Source organism: Tachypleus tridentatus, chromosome 6, assembly GCF_004210375.1.
Source record: "Tachypleus tridentatus isolate NWPU-2018 chromosome 6, ASM421037v1, whole genome shotgun sequence".
Lineage (NCBI taxonomy): Eukaryota > Metazoa > Arthropoda > Merostomata > Xiphosura > Limulidae > Tachypleus > Tachypleus tridentatus.
Window position 1 is genome coordinate 3748324 of NC_134830.1, and position 18225 is coordinate 3766548.

Below are 18225 nucleotides of genomic sequence, written 5' to 3' on the forward strand. Positions count from 1 at the left end.
TATCTTCCAGAAATACAAGAACCACACCTTACTTGTCCAGGCTGTCATAACAACATTCCTTTCTGTGTACCTATTTGCCCTTATTATCTACCAGAAATACAAGAACCACACTTTACTTGTCCAGACTGTCGTAACAACATTTCTTTCTGTGTACCTATTTCCCCTTATTATCTACCAGAAATACAAGAACCACACCTTACTTGTCCAGGCTATCATAATAACATTCTTTTCTGTGTACCTATTTGCCCTTATTATCTACCAGAAATACAAGAACCACACCTTACTTGTCCAGGCTGTCATAACAAGATTCCTTTCTGTTTACCTATTTGCCCTTATTATCTACCAGAAATACAAGAACCACACTTTACTTGTCCAGGCTGTCGAAACAACATTTCTTTCTGTGTACCTATTTCCCCTTATTATCTACCAGAAATACAAGAACCACACTTTACTTGTCCAGGCTGTCGAAACAACATTCCTTTCTGTGTACCTATTTCCCCTTATTATCTTCCAGAAATACAAGAACCACACCTTACTTCTCCAGGCTGTCATAACAAGATTCCTTTCTGTGTACCTATTTGCCCTTATTATCTACCAGAAATACAAGAACCACACTTTACTTGTCCAGACTGTCGTAACAACATTCCTTTCTGTGTGATTACAGTAAGTTTGTCTTTGTTATACTTCACAAAAACCAGAAACAGAGCTTACTTGTTCAGGCTGTCATAACAACATTCTTTTCTGTGTACCTATTTGCCCTTATTATCTACTAGAAATACAAGAACCACACCTTACTTGTCCAGGCTGTCATAACAACATTCTTTTCTGTGTACCTATTTCCCCTTATTATCTACTAGAAATACAAGAACCACACCTTACTTGTCCAGGCTGTCATAACAACATTCCTTTCTGTGTACCTATTTGCCCTTATTATCTACCAGAAATACAAGAACCACACCTTACTTGTCCAGGCTGTCATAACAACATTCCTTTCTGTGTACCTATTTGCCCTTGTTATCTACCAGAAATACAAGAACCACACCTTACTTGTCCAGGCTGTCATAACAACATTCTTTTTTAAATGGTTGTTGTAAGTTTGCACTTGTTGTCTTACTGAAATGCCAGAAGTAAACTTTACTTGTATCACTTGCCATAAAATAACACACTTACCATGATTATTTTTACTGTTCTCCACAGGGTAACAGTGTATTTGTATTTTTAATATAAAATATCACACTTCATAGAAATTGTTTGGTAAGTACTGCTCTAAAGGTGAAATTGTTTGGTAAGTTCTGGTCTAAAGGTTCAAAATTCTTTGGTAGTTTCTGCTCTATAGGTTAAATTGTTTGGTAAGTTCTGCTCTAAAGGTTCAAAATTGTTTGGTAAGTTCTGCTCTAAAGGTTGTAAAGTGTTTGGTAAGTACTGCTCTATCGGTTGTAAAGTGTTTGGTAAGTGCTTTATTAGTGAACTTGGGGTAATTGACAAACTTTAAACTCAATTTTGGCAAATTACACTTGTTTGTAAAAGGTTGTAATTTTAGTTTGTGAGTAGAAGTTAAGTTGTTTTATATGAAAATAAAATTCGACGTAAGTCCATTATTGACTTGTGTATAATTGATAATTTAATTATGTAAAACATATCTTATAAACAACAATAACATATCCTAACTTTTAGGAATTATAATTTTGACCCACCCTGTGTAATCAAACATAAGAAGTGTTTCACTTACGATTTGGTTGTTTAATGTAGCATGTTCATACTGAATATTAGTAAGCTATTTGATTTTTACAACATTCTGACTTGTGGGTGTAAAACTAGTATATCAGTAGATAAAACTGGTATATCAATAGATAAAACTGGAATATCAGTAGATAAAACTGGTATATCAATAGATAAAACTGGAATATCAATAGATAAAACTGGAATATCAATAGATAAAACTGGTATATCAATAGATAAAACTGGTATATCAATAAATTTTTAAACCTTGCTTTTATTCAGGGTCGACATATTCTGAAAGAGGATTTGACAGCCTGTCCACAGTGTCAGTTTCCTGGATTATACTCAGAATTTGTTAAGTAAGTATGTCTTGTGAAAGTTGGTCAGTACTCATGATTCACATAAATTATTTGATGATGACCAATTGCTGTAAACATTATTTATAAGTCCATCAGTGTTAATTATAACAAAATCAATTCACCAACTCAAACACTGTATTCAGTTAATACCTAAACTAATAAGATAATGTATAGCATATTTAACTTGTATTTTTATAAAAACAAATTTATTTACAAGCATTCACTATTTTTTGTGGAGGTTGTATAACAGTTAGAAATAATATTCTTTATATGTTGGCCAAGTTCCACCAAATTCTGATCATTTCTGACTGAGGTACAGAGCAAAAATAGTGTGAAGAACTGGTTCCCATGTTAACTAAGTGATTCTGTTTTTTTTCTGTACCTTTCTGTGATTGACCCTCTAAAATTAATTACTTCTAAGTTGAGTTATAGTCTACGTTTATACCAGCTTTAATTCAATTTCCCTCAGCCAATTTGGAAAATACTACAAACAACACAACACACAGGTGAAAACCTAATTTTCATCCAATTAGCAGAAGTAAGTTGAGAACAAAGCAATTAACACAGCATTACATCCACCACTATACTGGTACAGATATGTAGATGACACGGTTGCGGGATTCACATCTACAGAACACACACTTAATTTTTTCAATCACATTAACTCTATACATCCCAACATTAACTTCACATGTGAACAGGATAAAAGCAATCAAATATCATTTCTTAACCTCAAAATTACAAGAACCGACATACAATTCAATACAGAAATCCACCGAAAAATCACCCGTACTGGACTATACATTCCTTGGGACTCAGCACATGAAACAAAACAAAAACTCAGCATACTAAGAAACCAAATAAACACAGCCATAAAACTATGCTCACCAGATAAAATTAACGATGAATTAGACAAAATAAAACAATACTTCATCAACATCAATAAGTTTCCTCCACAAACCGTAGAAAAGATTATACGCACACACCTAAACATAAAGCAAAATCAACCAACAAAAGTAAATATATCTCACAAATAAAAAAAATCACAAAACCATATACTGCTGTATACCATATATTCCTGACATCAGCAGACAAATAACCAACATTTGGCAAAAACTAGTAACAAAATATGACATTCCAGTTCATACCATATTTATTCAAAAACCAGGCACAAAACTGAGGTATATACTATGTAAAAACTACACTGACAAACACCACACCAACATTATTTATAAAATACAATGTGATAACTGCCACGACTTCTATATTGGAGAAACAAGTAGAAAATGGAAACAGATTCAAAGAACATAAAAGTCACCTTCACACGTTTTGAACACTGCAAGTCAAATAAACACAACATAACCATAGAAAACACTCAAATACTAAATAAAGAAACAAACATAAACAAACGCAAAATTAAAGAAGCCTTACTTATACAACAACTTAAACCCAAAATAAACCAATATAAAGGAACGCCTTTATACCTATATTAATATAATAAGACAAAATTATATATTCAAACATCTAACACCACCCTTTACGTTCCGACACTCAGTTGCACAACCCCTTTCAAACATGTGGTCAGCTTCCAGTCAGTTACCTCTTTCTTTGTGAACCTGACAATGACCAAAGAAGGTCGAAACGTTGTTCGCTCTTCTATGTAAAATATTTTCTCAACCCAAACAAGCCGTATTTACATATATATTTCTCTATGAGTGGGTTTTCTCAACATCACTGTATATAAATATATTATATGAACTAGGAGGGTATCAGCAGTCAAGAGAAGGTTGTGTGTGAAAATATTATATGAAATAGGAGGGTATCAGCAGTCACAGGAGAGTTGTGTGTAAATATATTATATACATTAGGAGGCTATTAACAGTCTCAGAAGTGTGAAAACAGTGATCATACAGATTTTTATAGTGGTATTTTGTTATTAAATGATATTGACTTAAGTTTGGTGCATTATTAGGTAAGTAATGAATTAAGAAACATATCCTAGTATAATTTACTCCACTAGACTATTAGGTACTGAAGAATGTTGTCCCATGTGCAAAGACAAAGTGAAGAGTGAAAACTTGACAAAGATTGAAGACATTGGACGTTTTCTGCACACCGGAGAAGATTAACGTGATTCACACCGTCAGAGTTTGTTTTTTATTGTCCCTTTTGAACACATTCTTGAGAAAATCTGTTGTACAATATAACTGTTGTCGTCCTCAGCATATCATTTTAACTCCACGACTTGGTGTGATGAAGCAGTGTTGTGGTGTGTTATTAAAATATACGATTTTGTGTTTTATTTATGATGTTATTTTAAAAAGATGTGCGTGTTCTGTATATGTTCTGTGTGCATATAATAACATACTGTGGTTGTGAACAGTGTTCATATGAAATGTGTTTACTGAGGTTATTCATCAAACAATTTTTGTTGTTTTATTTCAGTTTATTATTACATAATCTGAAGATAAAAGTCCTATGTAAACTGATACTTTATATAAGAAGTTAATCCAAGTTTTGTTTCCTTGTATGTGTACTGTAGTAGCGGTTATTATGTACAAAGCAGAACAGTGTGTGAGGGCAGTGGTTTCTGTTGCCACACTAACTCATACAGTAGTAATTAATGTTTTAATAATTTTAAAGCTACAGTGTAAAAAAAAACATTCTTCAGTAGCTAGCTGTGCTTTTAAAACATATTCATTTAACTGTCTTGCTGGTCAGCTGAAATGTCCCTGTTGACCAAGGTTGGAAACTACTGTTCAGTACATGCTATTGTCTTGGTGATAAGACTTTCTTAAATTTAGCATTATGTTAAGAACATAAAAACAAAACTAATAATGATGTTTTAAAGTCTCAAAATATGAAGAAATTTGTAACTCACTGAAAAGAAAACAATAATTATATGGTCATTGTGTCATTGTTTTGTTTTGGCCATGTGACACTGATTATAAGTATCATTGTTTTGGCATGTGACACTAATTATAAGTGTCATTGTTTTGGCCATGTGACACTAATTATAAGTGTCATTGTTTTGGCCACTTGACACTAATTATAAGTGTCATTGTTTTGGCCACTAATTATAAGTATCATTGTTTTGGCCACACTAATTATAAGTGTCATTGTTTTGGCCACTTGACACTAATTATAAGTATCATTGTTTTGGCCATGTGACACTAATTACAAGTAGTAATTTACCTTTTAAATATGTAGTTTTGGCAAACAAGTAGTAATTTACACCTAATGTTAACACTAGATTTTTGAATCTTCTAGTTATGGGTTTACAGTCCTTACTTTAGATGAAACTTGTTTATTTTTATTGTCCTTCTTTACAAAGGTCACTCAGGCAACGTTTGTGACATAATTCACTTTCATACTTGTTATTGCTTCTGTATTTTTTCACATGAGAAACGTGATGTCTTCAGACATGGTTGTATATTCTTACCAAAAGACACGCTTCAAACTGAGGTATTAGTTCAATTGAATCATAAAGACTGAAGTCCGATTGTTAATCTAGATTAAAAGACTGAAAGTCATACAATGATATAAACAGTTGTAGTTTACATTCACCATAAATGTCTAGTCTTTAGTCTAACCTATATTTATTTGTTTTTCCAATTACATTTCTAAATAATTTCGTTTATATACACCAGAAGTTCTGTTTGTGCACAATTTACATTCTACTGATGAAAATATGAAATAATAAAAATATATTTTAATATCGAGGAATTTTCTTTACTCTGGATGTATATATACATTTACTAGTGGTAAATGAGTCCACTATTCAGTTCCCAATCTTTAAATTTAACACAATTATTTTCATGTTTTATTATAATTATATAATATATATAAAAATATATATTATATATAGAGAGATATAAAAAGCTGTGATCTATTGTAATAATCTATGCACTTTCCAAAACGTAACTGACAATGTAATGAATGTAATGGCATCCTAAACCTAGCAGGTTGATGGTATAAAAAACTTTCATTTTTAACATGAAAACACTTTTCTAATTTAAACTGTGTTTGTATGGGTTACAGGAATGTTATAGTGAAAGTAAAATTCTGTAGTCAGTATTTCATTAATATACTGAAAACAAATCTTTGTTGTGGTGGGTTTTCAATGCAGAATTTTTGCTGATAAAATTTAACATTGAGTATAGTTTTTGTTTTTGTCCTGAATTGATTGAAGAACAAAACATTTCACTGTTTTCAAGTGGTCGATACGAGATGATTTATTTGTCAGTAATGTACATATAATAAAATACATTTCACTGTTTTCAAGTGGTCGATACGAGATGATTTATTTTTCAGTAATGTAGATATAATAAAATACATTTCACTGTTTTCAAGTGGTCGATATGAGATGATTTATTTGGCAGTAATGTACGTATAATAAAATACAATTTAAATCTTGGAGAATTAATATTCTTTTAATTTTCTGAAATCCACACTGATGTTAAGTGTCATGGTGTACGCACCTCATTAGTTATGTGAATCTGAAATCCACACTGATGTTAAGTGTCATGGTGTACGCACCTCATTAGTTATGTGAATCTGAAATCCACACTGATGTTAAGTGTCATGGTGTACGTACCTCATTCGTTATGTGAATCTGAAATCCACACTGATGTTAAGTGTCATGGTGTACGCACCTCATTAGTTATGTGAATCTGAAATCCACACTGATGTTAAGTGTCATGGTGTACGCACCTCATTAGTTATGTGAATCTGAAATCCACACTGATGTTAAGTGTCATGGTGTACGCACCTCATTAGTTATGTGAATCTGAAATCCACACTGATGTTAAGTGTCATGGTGTACGCACCTCATTAGTTATGTGAATCTGAAATCCACACTGATGTTAAGTGTCATGGTGTACGCACCTCATTAGTTATGTGAATCTGAAATCCACACTGATGTTAAGTGTCATGGTGTACGCACCTCATTAGTTATGTGAATCTGAAATCCACACTGATGTTAAGTGTCATGGTGTACGCACCTCATTAGTTATGTGAATCTGAAATCCACACTGATGTTAAGTGTCATGGTGTACGCACCTCGTTAGTTATGTGAATCTGAAATCCACACTGATGTTAAGTGTCATGGTGTACGTACCTCATTAGTTATGTGAATCTGAAATCCACACTGATGTTAAGTGTCATGGTGTACGTACCTCATTCGTTATGTGAATCTGAAATCCACACTGATGTTAAGTGTCATGGTGTACGCACCTTATTAGTTATGTGAATCTGAAATCCACACTGATGTGAAGTGTCATGGTGTACGCACCTCGTTAGTTATGTGAATCTGAAATCCACACTGATGTTAAGTGTCATGGTGTACGTACCTCATTAGTTATGTGAATCTGAAATCCACACTGATGTTAAGTGTCATGGTGTACGTACCTCATTAGTTATGTGAATCTGAAATCCACACTGATGTTAAGTGTCATGGTGTACGTACCTCATTAGTTATGTAAAGTAGTAGTAATAGCTGATGCTTCATTGTTTTTTGTGAAGAGCACAAATTCCATTCATTATCTACTGATCTTCAATAAATTTGTTTGAAGAGCATACTTATAGTAAATTAATGTCATGATTGGTTTTATACACACAGAAGAATTTAAATATATACTGACAGACATATAATTTATAAGTGGAGGACTCCAGGAATGTTGTTGATTGTGTTATCCAATGAGGTTTGGTGGGCCTACCCTGTGAAAATATCGGAGGCCATTTGAATATTTTATTAATACGTATCGTATATGTACTATGTAAATCGGAAAGGTGTAGACAATAAAAAATTAAACATTCAAATTAAAGTTTCAAAAAACAGTTTTAAACATAAATGTACCCTTTGCATGTTTATGGAGTTTGACCTTAGAAGATCTAAATCAGACAATAGCAAGTGTTATTATTATTTAAAAGGAAAAAATAAAATCGATACCACGTTGATAGATGTACAGGTACACATTATCTGATAATTTCTTGGAGTCTTACCAGCTTCTCGACGACAGATGTATGGCAGTCTTTCTGTCACATACACCGGTTAAGGTTAAAGATATACTAAGTACAGATGACACAGGATTCCCCGTAGCGCCAAACATGCTCGCCCCTTTCAGCCGTGGGGGCGTTATAATGTTCGGTCAATCCTACTATTCGTTGGAAAAAGATTAGTCCAAGAGTTAGCGGTGGGTGGTGATGACTAGCTGCCTTCTCTCTAGTCTTACACTCCTAATTAGGGTCAGCTAGCACAGATAGCCCTCGAGTAGCTTTGCGCGAAATTCAAAACAAACAAACAGACACAGGATATTTAGCCACCAATTCTTTTTCCTTAGTTTAGACCTGTATATGTATTAAGGCAAATATGCACAACTTAAAGGCTTTGGTTATGTAATAGATTCCCATAAATTAACAACTATTTAGTGTTCCTTTACTAAATTTGACTGAGCATAGTTTAGTGGTTAGCGTTTTCCAGTTATGAAGGTAAAGTTTTCGCAGATCGTGGATCAAGAACACTAAAGTATGTTTCGAACTTTGGGCCCATGGTGACGGTCGAATCCCGTTATTCAGTTGTATAAGTGTTGACTGTTGTTTACTGCCTTCTGTCCTTGAAAATTAGGGATATCTCTGAATGAAATTTCTGATCAAAGTAATTAAACCAAACGTGGTAAATGAGTCGACTATTCAGTTCCCAATCTTTAAATTTAACACAATTATTTTCATGTTTTATTATAATTATTTCTCCTGGCGCTGACTAATTTACTATTGGTTACGTTTTCAAGTCTTGTCATAGCACCTAAAAGTTTCTAATTCACCTACTTTCGAGTCCATACGTTACATATCACTATCTTGTTGAAGCGAATAATGTCTTAAGATTTTAATGAACCTGGACATTTGAATAGTTCAACTGAATAACAGTGAAATAACATTTAAACAAACCTTTGACAAAAATAATACCATTAAATGTCTACGTTATAAAAACTAGATAATGACATTCTCAACAGACTAAAAGTTGTATGAGGTTTTAGTTATCTCGACTGTATTTGTGTGAAGGTGATAACGGTTAGTTCTCTTGGCTACCCTAGGCCTCAGTAAAGAGATTGAAATGCTGTACACTCCAAGAAATTATTATCAAAGAACAAACCAAACAGTAAAATATAGTGCAATTTATTCTGATTTAATGTGGCATCTAGCGACTGAATCAGTAATTAAAAATATATTTAGGTTAGTCGATTTTTGTGATATATACCTACTTGTTTAACATTTCGCAAATATATATACTCTTCAAAAAAGAAACGCAAAAGGCAAAATATGAAACAAATTGTTAACAAGTTTATTCCGGGTAGTTCTGTATGACATGTGTGAAACTTTGCACATTCACTGCTGAACATTCAAAGTCTGCAAAGGTGAAGTGCACGCTCACTAGTTGAAGTTTACCGTCAATAACGAATGTGCCCCCCATGAGCATCAATAACTGCTTGGTATCTCCTGCCCATGGAAGCGATGAGATGACGAATCACATCCTGTGGAATGGCTGTCCACTCAGCCTACAAAGTTGCTGCAAGCTGAGGTAGAGTCTGCGGTTGAGGTTGTTGCCATCGCAGACGTTGGTCCAACTCGTCCCAAAGATGTTCGATGGGGTTTAAATTTGGTGATCTGGAGGGCCAGGGAAGAACATTGATGTTGTGGTGTCTCAAGAAGACAGTGATGAGTCGGGCTGTGTGAGGACAAGCGTTGTCATGTTGAAAAACGTCGTTGACGTTCACCATGATGGGTTGCACATGGGGCCTACGAATCTCGTAGACGGTTGCGTACGGTCTGATCGGAAATCCTACGCAGCCCTGGTATGGTTGAGGCAGTAGACGTCGCAGTGGTGGTCCTATCCCGAAGGTGACGTAACCGGATGTTGCGATCTTGTGCGGGCGTGGTCACACGAGGTCTGCCAGATCGTGGATGGTCACGAGTTGATCCATGTTGTTGGTGACGATTCCATAGCCTTGTGATGGTGCTTGGGTGGACATTCACAGCTCTGGCAACATCTGATCGAGATTCGCCTGCTTCCAAGCGACCAATGGCGTTCTTGCGTTGTGCTTCAGTCAGTCTTGGCGTAACTGTATTGCGTGTCGGTGGCTTAACACTGAGCTATGAAAACCGAGAACCCGTCACTTTTATGGGGATTTTGCACTTGCAGAACATGCAGATCTCTCAAACAAATTTATTGGACACGCATGCGTTTTGGCGAAAATCCGATGTTTTCCTCCGTATTCAAAGTGCACAACTTTTATTGCCATTTTGGTCTGACAATCAGTGTCTTAACACGTGTAACATCACATACTCTGAGCTTGTAACGTTATTACATATATTTCTCTTTAAAATAACAAAAATATCCCTTTTGCGTTTCTTGTTTTCAAGAGTATATTTGGGAGTTTGAATGATTAACTTAGACTTAGCATGAACAGAAAATGGTTGATATATTATATTCTTCGTTAGCCGTTTAAGCCAAATAGGTGTACACACGTATAAAATAAATTTAAAAGATATAATTTAACCCGTAGCCGAAAACACGTTTTGTAAAAACTCGATTGCATAAACATTTAGTATTCAAGCCAACCACTGGATAACGCTTGACAACGTGTTTTTTACTATAGTTAGAAAGCCAACAATAAACAGGCAAACCTCGAGCTCGGCTATTACATAAATTAAACAGTTATGTCAAAGGAGCCAAACTTGTATATCTGCGCTAATGTTTCTGTATTTACAGAGCTATGTAAATATTCTGTGTCTCCCAGCTAAGAAATGAACAGATTGTGCATATGTTTGACCATTATAGCTTAGCTAACTCTTTAGGTGCCAAATTCGACTATACTGCTTTGTGCCATTTGCGTCTATAGTCGCATTTTTATAGTGTCTTCTTTATTCACCAGATGGCAAATGCAAAGCTCCCACTTAATTATTTGTACAAGTTTATATATTCATTACGTGGATTAGTACTGTTTCCGGGACGAGAAAAAAAAATGGAAGAATTTTGTCAACAAAATTTCCAGAATGGCTTTGAACAGGAGTTCATCATTTGCAGCTCAAGTTTAGCAGTTTGAACAAGTTTCAGCAGCTCAAGTTTAGGAAAGATTCAGTTTGAACAGGAGTTCATCATTTACTGCAGCTCAAGTTTAGGAAAGATTCACTTTGAGCAGGAGTTTATTATTCACTGCAACTCAAGTTTAGGAAAGATTCACTTTGAACAGGAGTTTATCATTCACTGCAACTCAGGTTTAGGAAAGATTCACTTTGAGCAGGAGTTCATCATTCACTGCAGCTCAAGTTTAGGAAAGATTCACTTTGAGCAGGAGTTCATCATTCACTGCAACTCAGGTTTAGGAAAGATTCACTTTGAGCAGGAGTTCATCATTCACTGCAGCTCAAGTTTAGAAAAGATTCACTTTGAGCAGGAGTTCATCATTCACTGCAGCTCAAGTTTAGAAAAGATTCACTTTGAGCAGGAGTTCATCATTCACTGCAGCTCAAGTTTAGGAAAGATTCACTTTGAGCAGGAGTTTATCATTCACTGCAACTCAGGTTTAGGAAAGATTCACTTTGAGCAGGAGTTCATCATTCACTGCAGCTCAAGTTTAGAAAAGATTCACTTTGAGCAGGAGTTCATCATTCACTGCAGCTCAGGTTTAGGAAAGATTCACTTTGAGCAGGAGTTCATCATTCACTGCAGCTCAAGTTTAGGAAAGATTCACTTTGAGCAGGAGTTTATCATTCACTGCAACTCAGGTTTAGGAAAGATTCACTTTGAGCAGGAGTTCATCATTCACTGCAGCTCAAGTTTAGAAAAGATTCACTTTGAGCAGGAGTTTATCATTCACTGCAACTCAGGTTTAGGAAAGATTCACTTTGAGCAGGAGTTCATCATTCACTGCAGCTCAAGTTTAGAAAAGATTCACTTTGAGCAGGAGTTCATCATTCACTGCAGCTCAAGTTTAGGAAAGATTCACTTTGAGCAGGAGTTCATCGTTCACTGCAGCTCAAGTTTAGAAAAGATTCACTTTGAGCAGGAGTTCATCATTCACTGCAGCTCAAGTTTAGGAAAGATTCACTTTGAGCAGGAGTTTATCATTCACTGCAGCTCAAGTTTAGGAAAGATTCACTTTGAGCAGGAGTTCATCATTCACTGCAGCTCAAGTTTAGGAAAGATTCACTTTGAGCAGGAGTTCATCACTGCAGCTCAAGTTTAGAAAAGATTCACTTTGAGCAGGAGTTCATCATTCACTGCAACTCAGGTTTAGGAAAGATTCACTTTGAGCAGGAGTTCATCATTCACTGCAGCTCAAGTTTAGGAAAGATTCACTTTGAGCAGGAGTTCATCATTCACTGCAGCTCAAGTTTAGGAAAGATTCACTTTGAGCAGGAGTTTATCATTCACTGCAGCTCAAGTTTAGGAAAGATTCACTTTGAGCAGGAGTTCATCATTCACTGCAGCTCAAGTTTAGGAAAGATTCACTTTGAGCAGGAGTTCATCATTCACTGCAGCTCAAGTTTAGGAAAGATTCACTTTGAGCAGGAGTTCATCATTCACTGCAGCTCAAGTTTAGGAAAGATTCACTTTGAGCAGGAGTTTATCATTCACTGCAGCTCAAGTTTAGGAAAGATTCACTTTGAGCAGGAGTTCATCATTCACTGCAGCTCAAGTTTAGAAAAGATTCACTTTGAGCAGGAGTTCATCATTCACTGCAGCTCAAGTTTAGAAAAGATTCACTTTGAGCAGGAGTTCATCATTCACTGCAGCTCAAGTTTAGGAAAGATTCACTTTGAGCAGGAGTTTATCATTCACTGCAGCTCAAGTTTAGGAAAGATTCACTTTGAGCAGGAGTTCATCATTCACTGCAGCTCAAGTTTAGGAAAGATTCACTTTGAGCAGGAGTTCATCATTCACTGCAGCTCAAGTTTAGGAAAGATTCACTTTGAGCAGGAGTTTATCATTCACTGCAGCTCAAGTTTAGGAAAGATTCACTTTGAGCAGGAGTTCATCATTCACTGCAGCTCAAGTTTAGGAAAGATTCACTTTGAGCAGGAGTTCATCATTCACTGCAGCTCAAGTTTAGGAAAGATTCACTTTGAGCAGGAGTTCATCATTCACTGCAGCTCAAGTTTAGAAAAGATTCACTTTGAGCAGGAGTTCATCATTCACTGCAGCTCAAGTTTAGGAAAGATTCACTTTGAGCAGGAGTTTATCATTCACTGCAGCTCAAGTTTAGGAAAGATTCACTTTGAGCAGGAGTTCATCATTCACTGCAGCTCAAGTTTAGAAAAGATTCACTTTGAGCAGGAGTTCATCATTCACTGCAGCTCAAGTTTAGGAAAGATTCACTTTGAGCAGGAGTTTATCATTCACTGCAACTCAGGTTTAGGAAAGATTCACTTTGAGCAGGAGTTCATCATTCACTGCAGCTCAAGTTTAGAAAAGATTCACTTTGAGCAGGAGTTCATCATTCACTGCAGCTCAAGTTTAGGAAAGATTCACTATGATCATGAGTTTATCATTCACTGCAGCTCAAGTTTAGGAAATATTCACTATGAGCATGAGTTTATCATTCACTGCAGCTCAAGTTTAGGAAAGATTCACTTTGAGCAGGAGTTCATTCACTGCAGCTCAAGTTTAGGAAAGATTCACTTTGAGCAGGAGTTCATCATTCACTGCAGCTCAAGGTTAGGAAAGATTCACTTTGAGCAGGAATTCATCATTCACTGCAGCTCAAGTTTAGGAAAGATTCACTTTGAGCAGGAGTTCATTCACTGCAGCTCAAGTTTAGGAAAGAATCACTTTGAGCAGGAGTTCATCATTCACTGCAGCTCAAGTTTAGGAAAGATTCACTATGATCATGAGTTTATCATTCACTGCGGCTCAAGTTTAGGAAAGATTCACTTTGAGCAGGAGTTTATCATTCACTGCAGCTCAAGTTTAGGAAAGATTCACTTTGAACAGAAGTTCATCCTTAACTGCAGCTCAAGTTTAGGAAAGATTCACTTTGAGCAGGAGTTTATCATTCACTGCAGTTTAGGAAAGATTCACTTTGAGCAGGAGTTCATCATTCACTGCAGCTCAAGTTTAGGAAAGATTCACTTTGAGCAGGAGTTCATCATTCACTGCAGCTCAAGTTCAGGAAAGATTCACTTTGAGCAGGAGTTCATCATTCACTGCAGCTCAAGTTTAGGAAAGATTCACTTTGAGCAGGAGTTAATCATTCACTGCAGCTCAAGTTTAGGAAAGATTCACTTTGAGCAGGAGTTCATCATTCACTGCAGCTCAAGTTTAGGAAAGATGCAAACTCGTGGAGTGACTGTTCACAGAGGATAATCCTGAGGAAAAGAAAACTGTGGATCTAAACTTACTTCAGTAGGATCGTCTGTGATTCCGTGTGCAAAAATATGCGCACTAAACATTATATTTCTCATTAAAATAAGAAGGTTTGTTTATTTATTGATAGTTGTCTGCCAAATACACAACAGGCCCTCTTTCTTTACTGAATGTGTTGTTGTTAGTGCAGTACCTATTTGTTATTATTGGAAAATGAGTTTTACCTGAAAATACCACATCATAAATATTTTGTCTTATTTTAAGTTTATGAAAATATTTTTACAAGGTTGATTTTAATACAAAGTAAAATTCCACTGCTTGTCTCTTTCTTCTAATTTCTATCAGGATGTATAAATTTCATTTTTTGCTCAATTAGGCTTAATTATAAAGTGGATGAACTGGAGTTTTCCAAATAAACGGCATCTTATGGGCAAATGGGGTAGAGTAATAAAACAGGAATCCCTAATATGCAAGTTTAGCCGTTTCTAATGTTACTTTGTATTTTGACGAGAAATAAAATATGGTCAGATAAAGTAGTCAAGAGCTTTACCCAGTTCTTGATACACTAAATGGCCAAAAGTATGTGGACACCCTTTCTAATTAGTGGATTCGGCTATTTCAGCCATTCCCATTGTTAAGAAATACATAATCTCAAGCATACAACCATGAAATCTCTATAGACAAACACTGGCAGTAGAATTCATCATACTGGCACTGTCGTAGGACGCCACCTTCCCAAAATCAGTTCAAATTTCTGCCCTGCCAGAGCTGCCCCGGTCAACTGAAAGTGCTGTTATTGTAAAGTGGAAACGTTTAGGAGCAACAGCAGCTCAGCCACGAAGCGGTAGGCCACACAAACTCACAGAACGGAACCGCCGAGTGCAGAAGCGCGTAGAGCGTAATAATCGTCTGTTTACAGTTGCAGTACTCACTACCGAGTTCCAAACATCCTCTGAGAGCAACGTCAGCACAAGAACTGTTCGTCAGGAGCTTCATGAAATGGGTTTCACATGGTCGAACAGCCACACACAAGATCATCAAATGTTGGCTGGAGTGGTGTAAAGCACACCGCCATTGGACTCTGGAGCAGTGGAAACGCGTTATCTGGAATGATGAATCACGCTTCGTTATCTGTTATTCTGATGGAAAATTCTGGGTTTGGCGGATGCTAGCAGAACGCTGACTGTCTCAATGCATAGTGCCAACTGTAAAGTTTTGTGGAGGAGGAATAATGGTCTGGGGCTGTGTTCATTGTTTGGGCTAGACTCTTTAGTTTCGGGGAAGGGAAATCTTAATTCTACAGCATGCAATGACATTCCAGGGAATTGTGTTTTTCTAGCTTGTGGCAACAGTTTGGGAAATGCCCTTTTTTGTTTCAGCATGACAATGCCCTTGTGCACAAAGCAAAGTCCGTAAAGACATGGATTGCCGAGACTGGTGTGGAAGAACGTGACTGGCCTGCACAGAGCCCTAATCTCAACTTCATCAAACACCTTTGAGATGAACTGGAACGCCGACTGCGAGGCAGGTCTTCTCGCCCGACATCTGTGCACGATGTCGCTGACATTCTTGTGGCTGAATAGTAGCGAATCCCCGAAACCATGTCCCAACATCTAGTGAAAAGTCTTCCCAGAAGGCTGTTATAGCAGCAAAGGGGAACCAACTCCATATTAATGCCCATGGTTTTGGAATGAGGTGTCCAAGAAACACATATGGGTGTGATGGTCAGGTGTCCACATACTTTTGGCCATGTAGCGTATTTATTATTATAATGTGACCTCAACTGAAATCGATTAACAATAACACATCCTAACCACAAGACCACCCCTAATCACGCTGCCAAACTTTAAATAGTACGACTAATGTGTAATGTGTTTGCGTATTTAAAACTGTTAGTTGAAATTCAATGCATAAGAAACTTAAAGCGCCTCGTGACATATTTTGTAATTTGTTATAAATAGTTGGATTAAAGAGGAAACAATTTGAGGTCGTTTTTTGATATAACCTTCAGAAAACAGTTCAAAAGCCTAATTTGTTGTATCATTGCCAGCGAAGCTCTCCCATCAATACCAGAGTTCATCGTGCTGTCTCAGGTACAAAAATATGAAATGTTGTTTTACACTATTCTTATTGGAAACTGTATCGCCACTCTGATTATGCTACCAAATAACATTAGTTATAAGAATAGCAGTTATGCTTTGCGAAATGAGGCATTCTACTCACCCCCAGAAACAATGTATAAATAGATCTTAAGCGTACTTTTTGCAGAATAAATTAGTCTGTATGTGGCATGCCCCACGCTAGTACAGCGGTATGTCTCCGGATTTACAACGTTACAATCAGGGGTTCGATTCCCCTCGGTGGGCTGCGTAGATAGCCTTTGTGGATTTGCTAAAAGAAATACACACACGTATGTGGCATATGAAAAGGAGCATTCCACTTAAATAAAGGATAAAAAAACAAACGTTTATGATGTGATTAGTATTGTATTGCAGTTCCAAATTATAGTGAGTTTAAACACTGGAGAAACATTTCCATCAGTGGATATCTATTAAACAGTTTTTTACAATAAACTAAACCTGTGTTTTTACTTGACTCATTTAATAACCTTAAGAAAATGTAGATAAAACTATGATACACATTAATTTGATTTTGCTGTCGAAATAAAACAAAGACCAATAAATTCAATAAATAAGATCAAACTTTTAAAATAAATGCAAAAAAACAACAAAAAACAAATTATTCACGGAAAAAACGGACAAACGAAAATGTATGTTGATTTAGAACGCTAGTATATTTAATCTAATTAACTTAAAATAATAACATTCAGCTAACAGTATTTCATAAATAGAAGAATTCTGAATATAATATATAATTGAAATAAAAATATCTTTGTGTGAAATGGTAGTTTTAATACTAAGGAAGATAACTTATAAATAATATAAGCTTGAAAATTATACAAAGAGTAAACTTTGTTAAAAAGTAGTCGTGTATTATGCAGGTATTATCCACCTTTTTAGATCACTGTATGGTCTGGTTTGTTTTGAATTAGCGCAAAGCTACCCGAGAGCTATCTGCGCTAGCCTTCCCTAATTTTACAGTGTGAGACTAGAGGGAAGGCAGCTAGTCATTACCACCCACTGCCACTCTTTGGTTAGTCTTTTATCGTCAATTAGCGTGATTGACCGTCACATTTAAACACCCCCACGGCTGAAAGAGCGAATATGTTTGGTATGACGGGGATTCGAACCCTCTAATCTCGGATTACGAGTCGAGTGTTTAGATTAATGTAAAAATAATAAATTTTAAGTCAGCTTAATTCTGTGCAATTTGTGTTTTTTTAATGAACGCTGATCCAGAGAAACATTGAGTTGTTTGTGTTCCTTTGTTATTCTTTTGTAGATAATACCTGTTCCGAACTTGGGGATACAAACACAACATAACCATAGAAAACACTCAAATACTAAATAAAGAAACAAACAAAACCCAAAATTAAAGAACCCTTACTTATACAACAACTTAAGCCCAAAATAAAGCAATACAAAGGAACACCTTTGTACATGTATTAAAAATAATATAATAAAATAAATAATATAAAATTATATATTCAAACATCTAACACCGTTTTCTACATTCCGACAGTCAGTTACACAACCACTTTTAAACATGTGGTCAGCTTCCGGTCAGTTGCCTCTTTCTTTCGTTGTTAACCTGCCCTACGCTGGTACAGCGGTAAGTCTCCGGATTTACAACGCTAAAATCAGGGTTCGATTCCCCTCGGTG

At 36.0% G+C, this 18225-nt stretch overlaps 1 protein-coding gene across 2 annotated transcripts in view; it reads left to right on the plus strand.

Moving 5' to 3' along the window:
* Positions 1 to 5800, plus strand: part of LOC143251850 (WD repeat-containing protein 19-like) — a 122385-nt gene extending 116585 nt beyond the window's left edge. For both annotated transcript variants that reach the window (XM_076503125.1, XM_076503126.1), the window contains 2 exons: positions 2002 to 2078; positions 4099 to 5800. In XM_076503125.1, the coding sequence (XP_076359240.1) occupies positions 2002 to 2078; positions 4099 to 4207 (186 nt within the window). In that variant the 3' untranslated portion in view covers positions 4208 to 5800. The remainder of the gene's footprint in view (positions 1 to 2001; positions 2079 to 4098) is intronic.
* The last annotated feature ends 12425 nt before the right edge of the window (positions 5801 to 18225 follow it).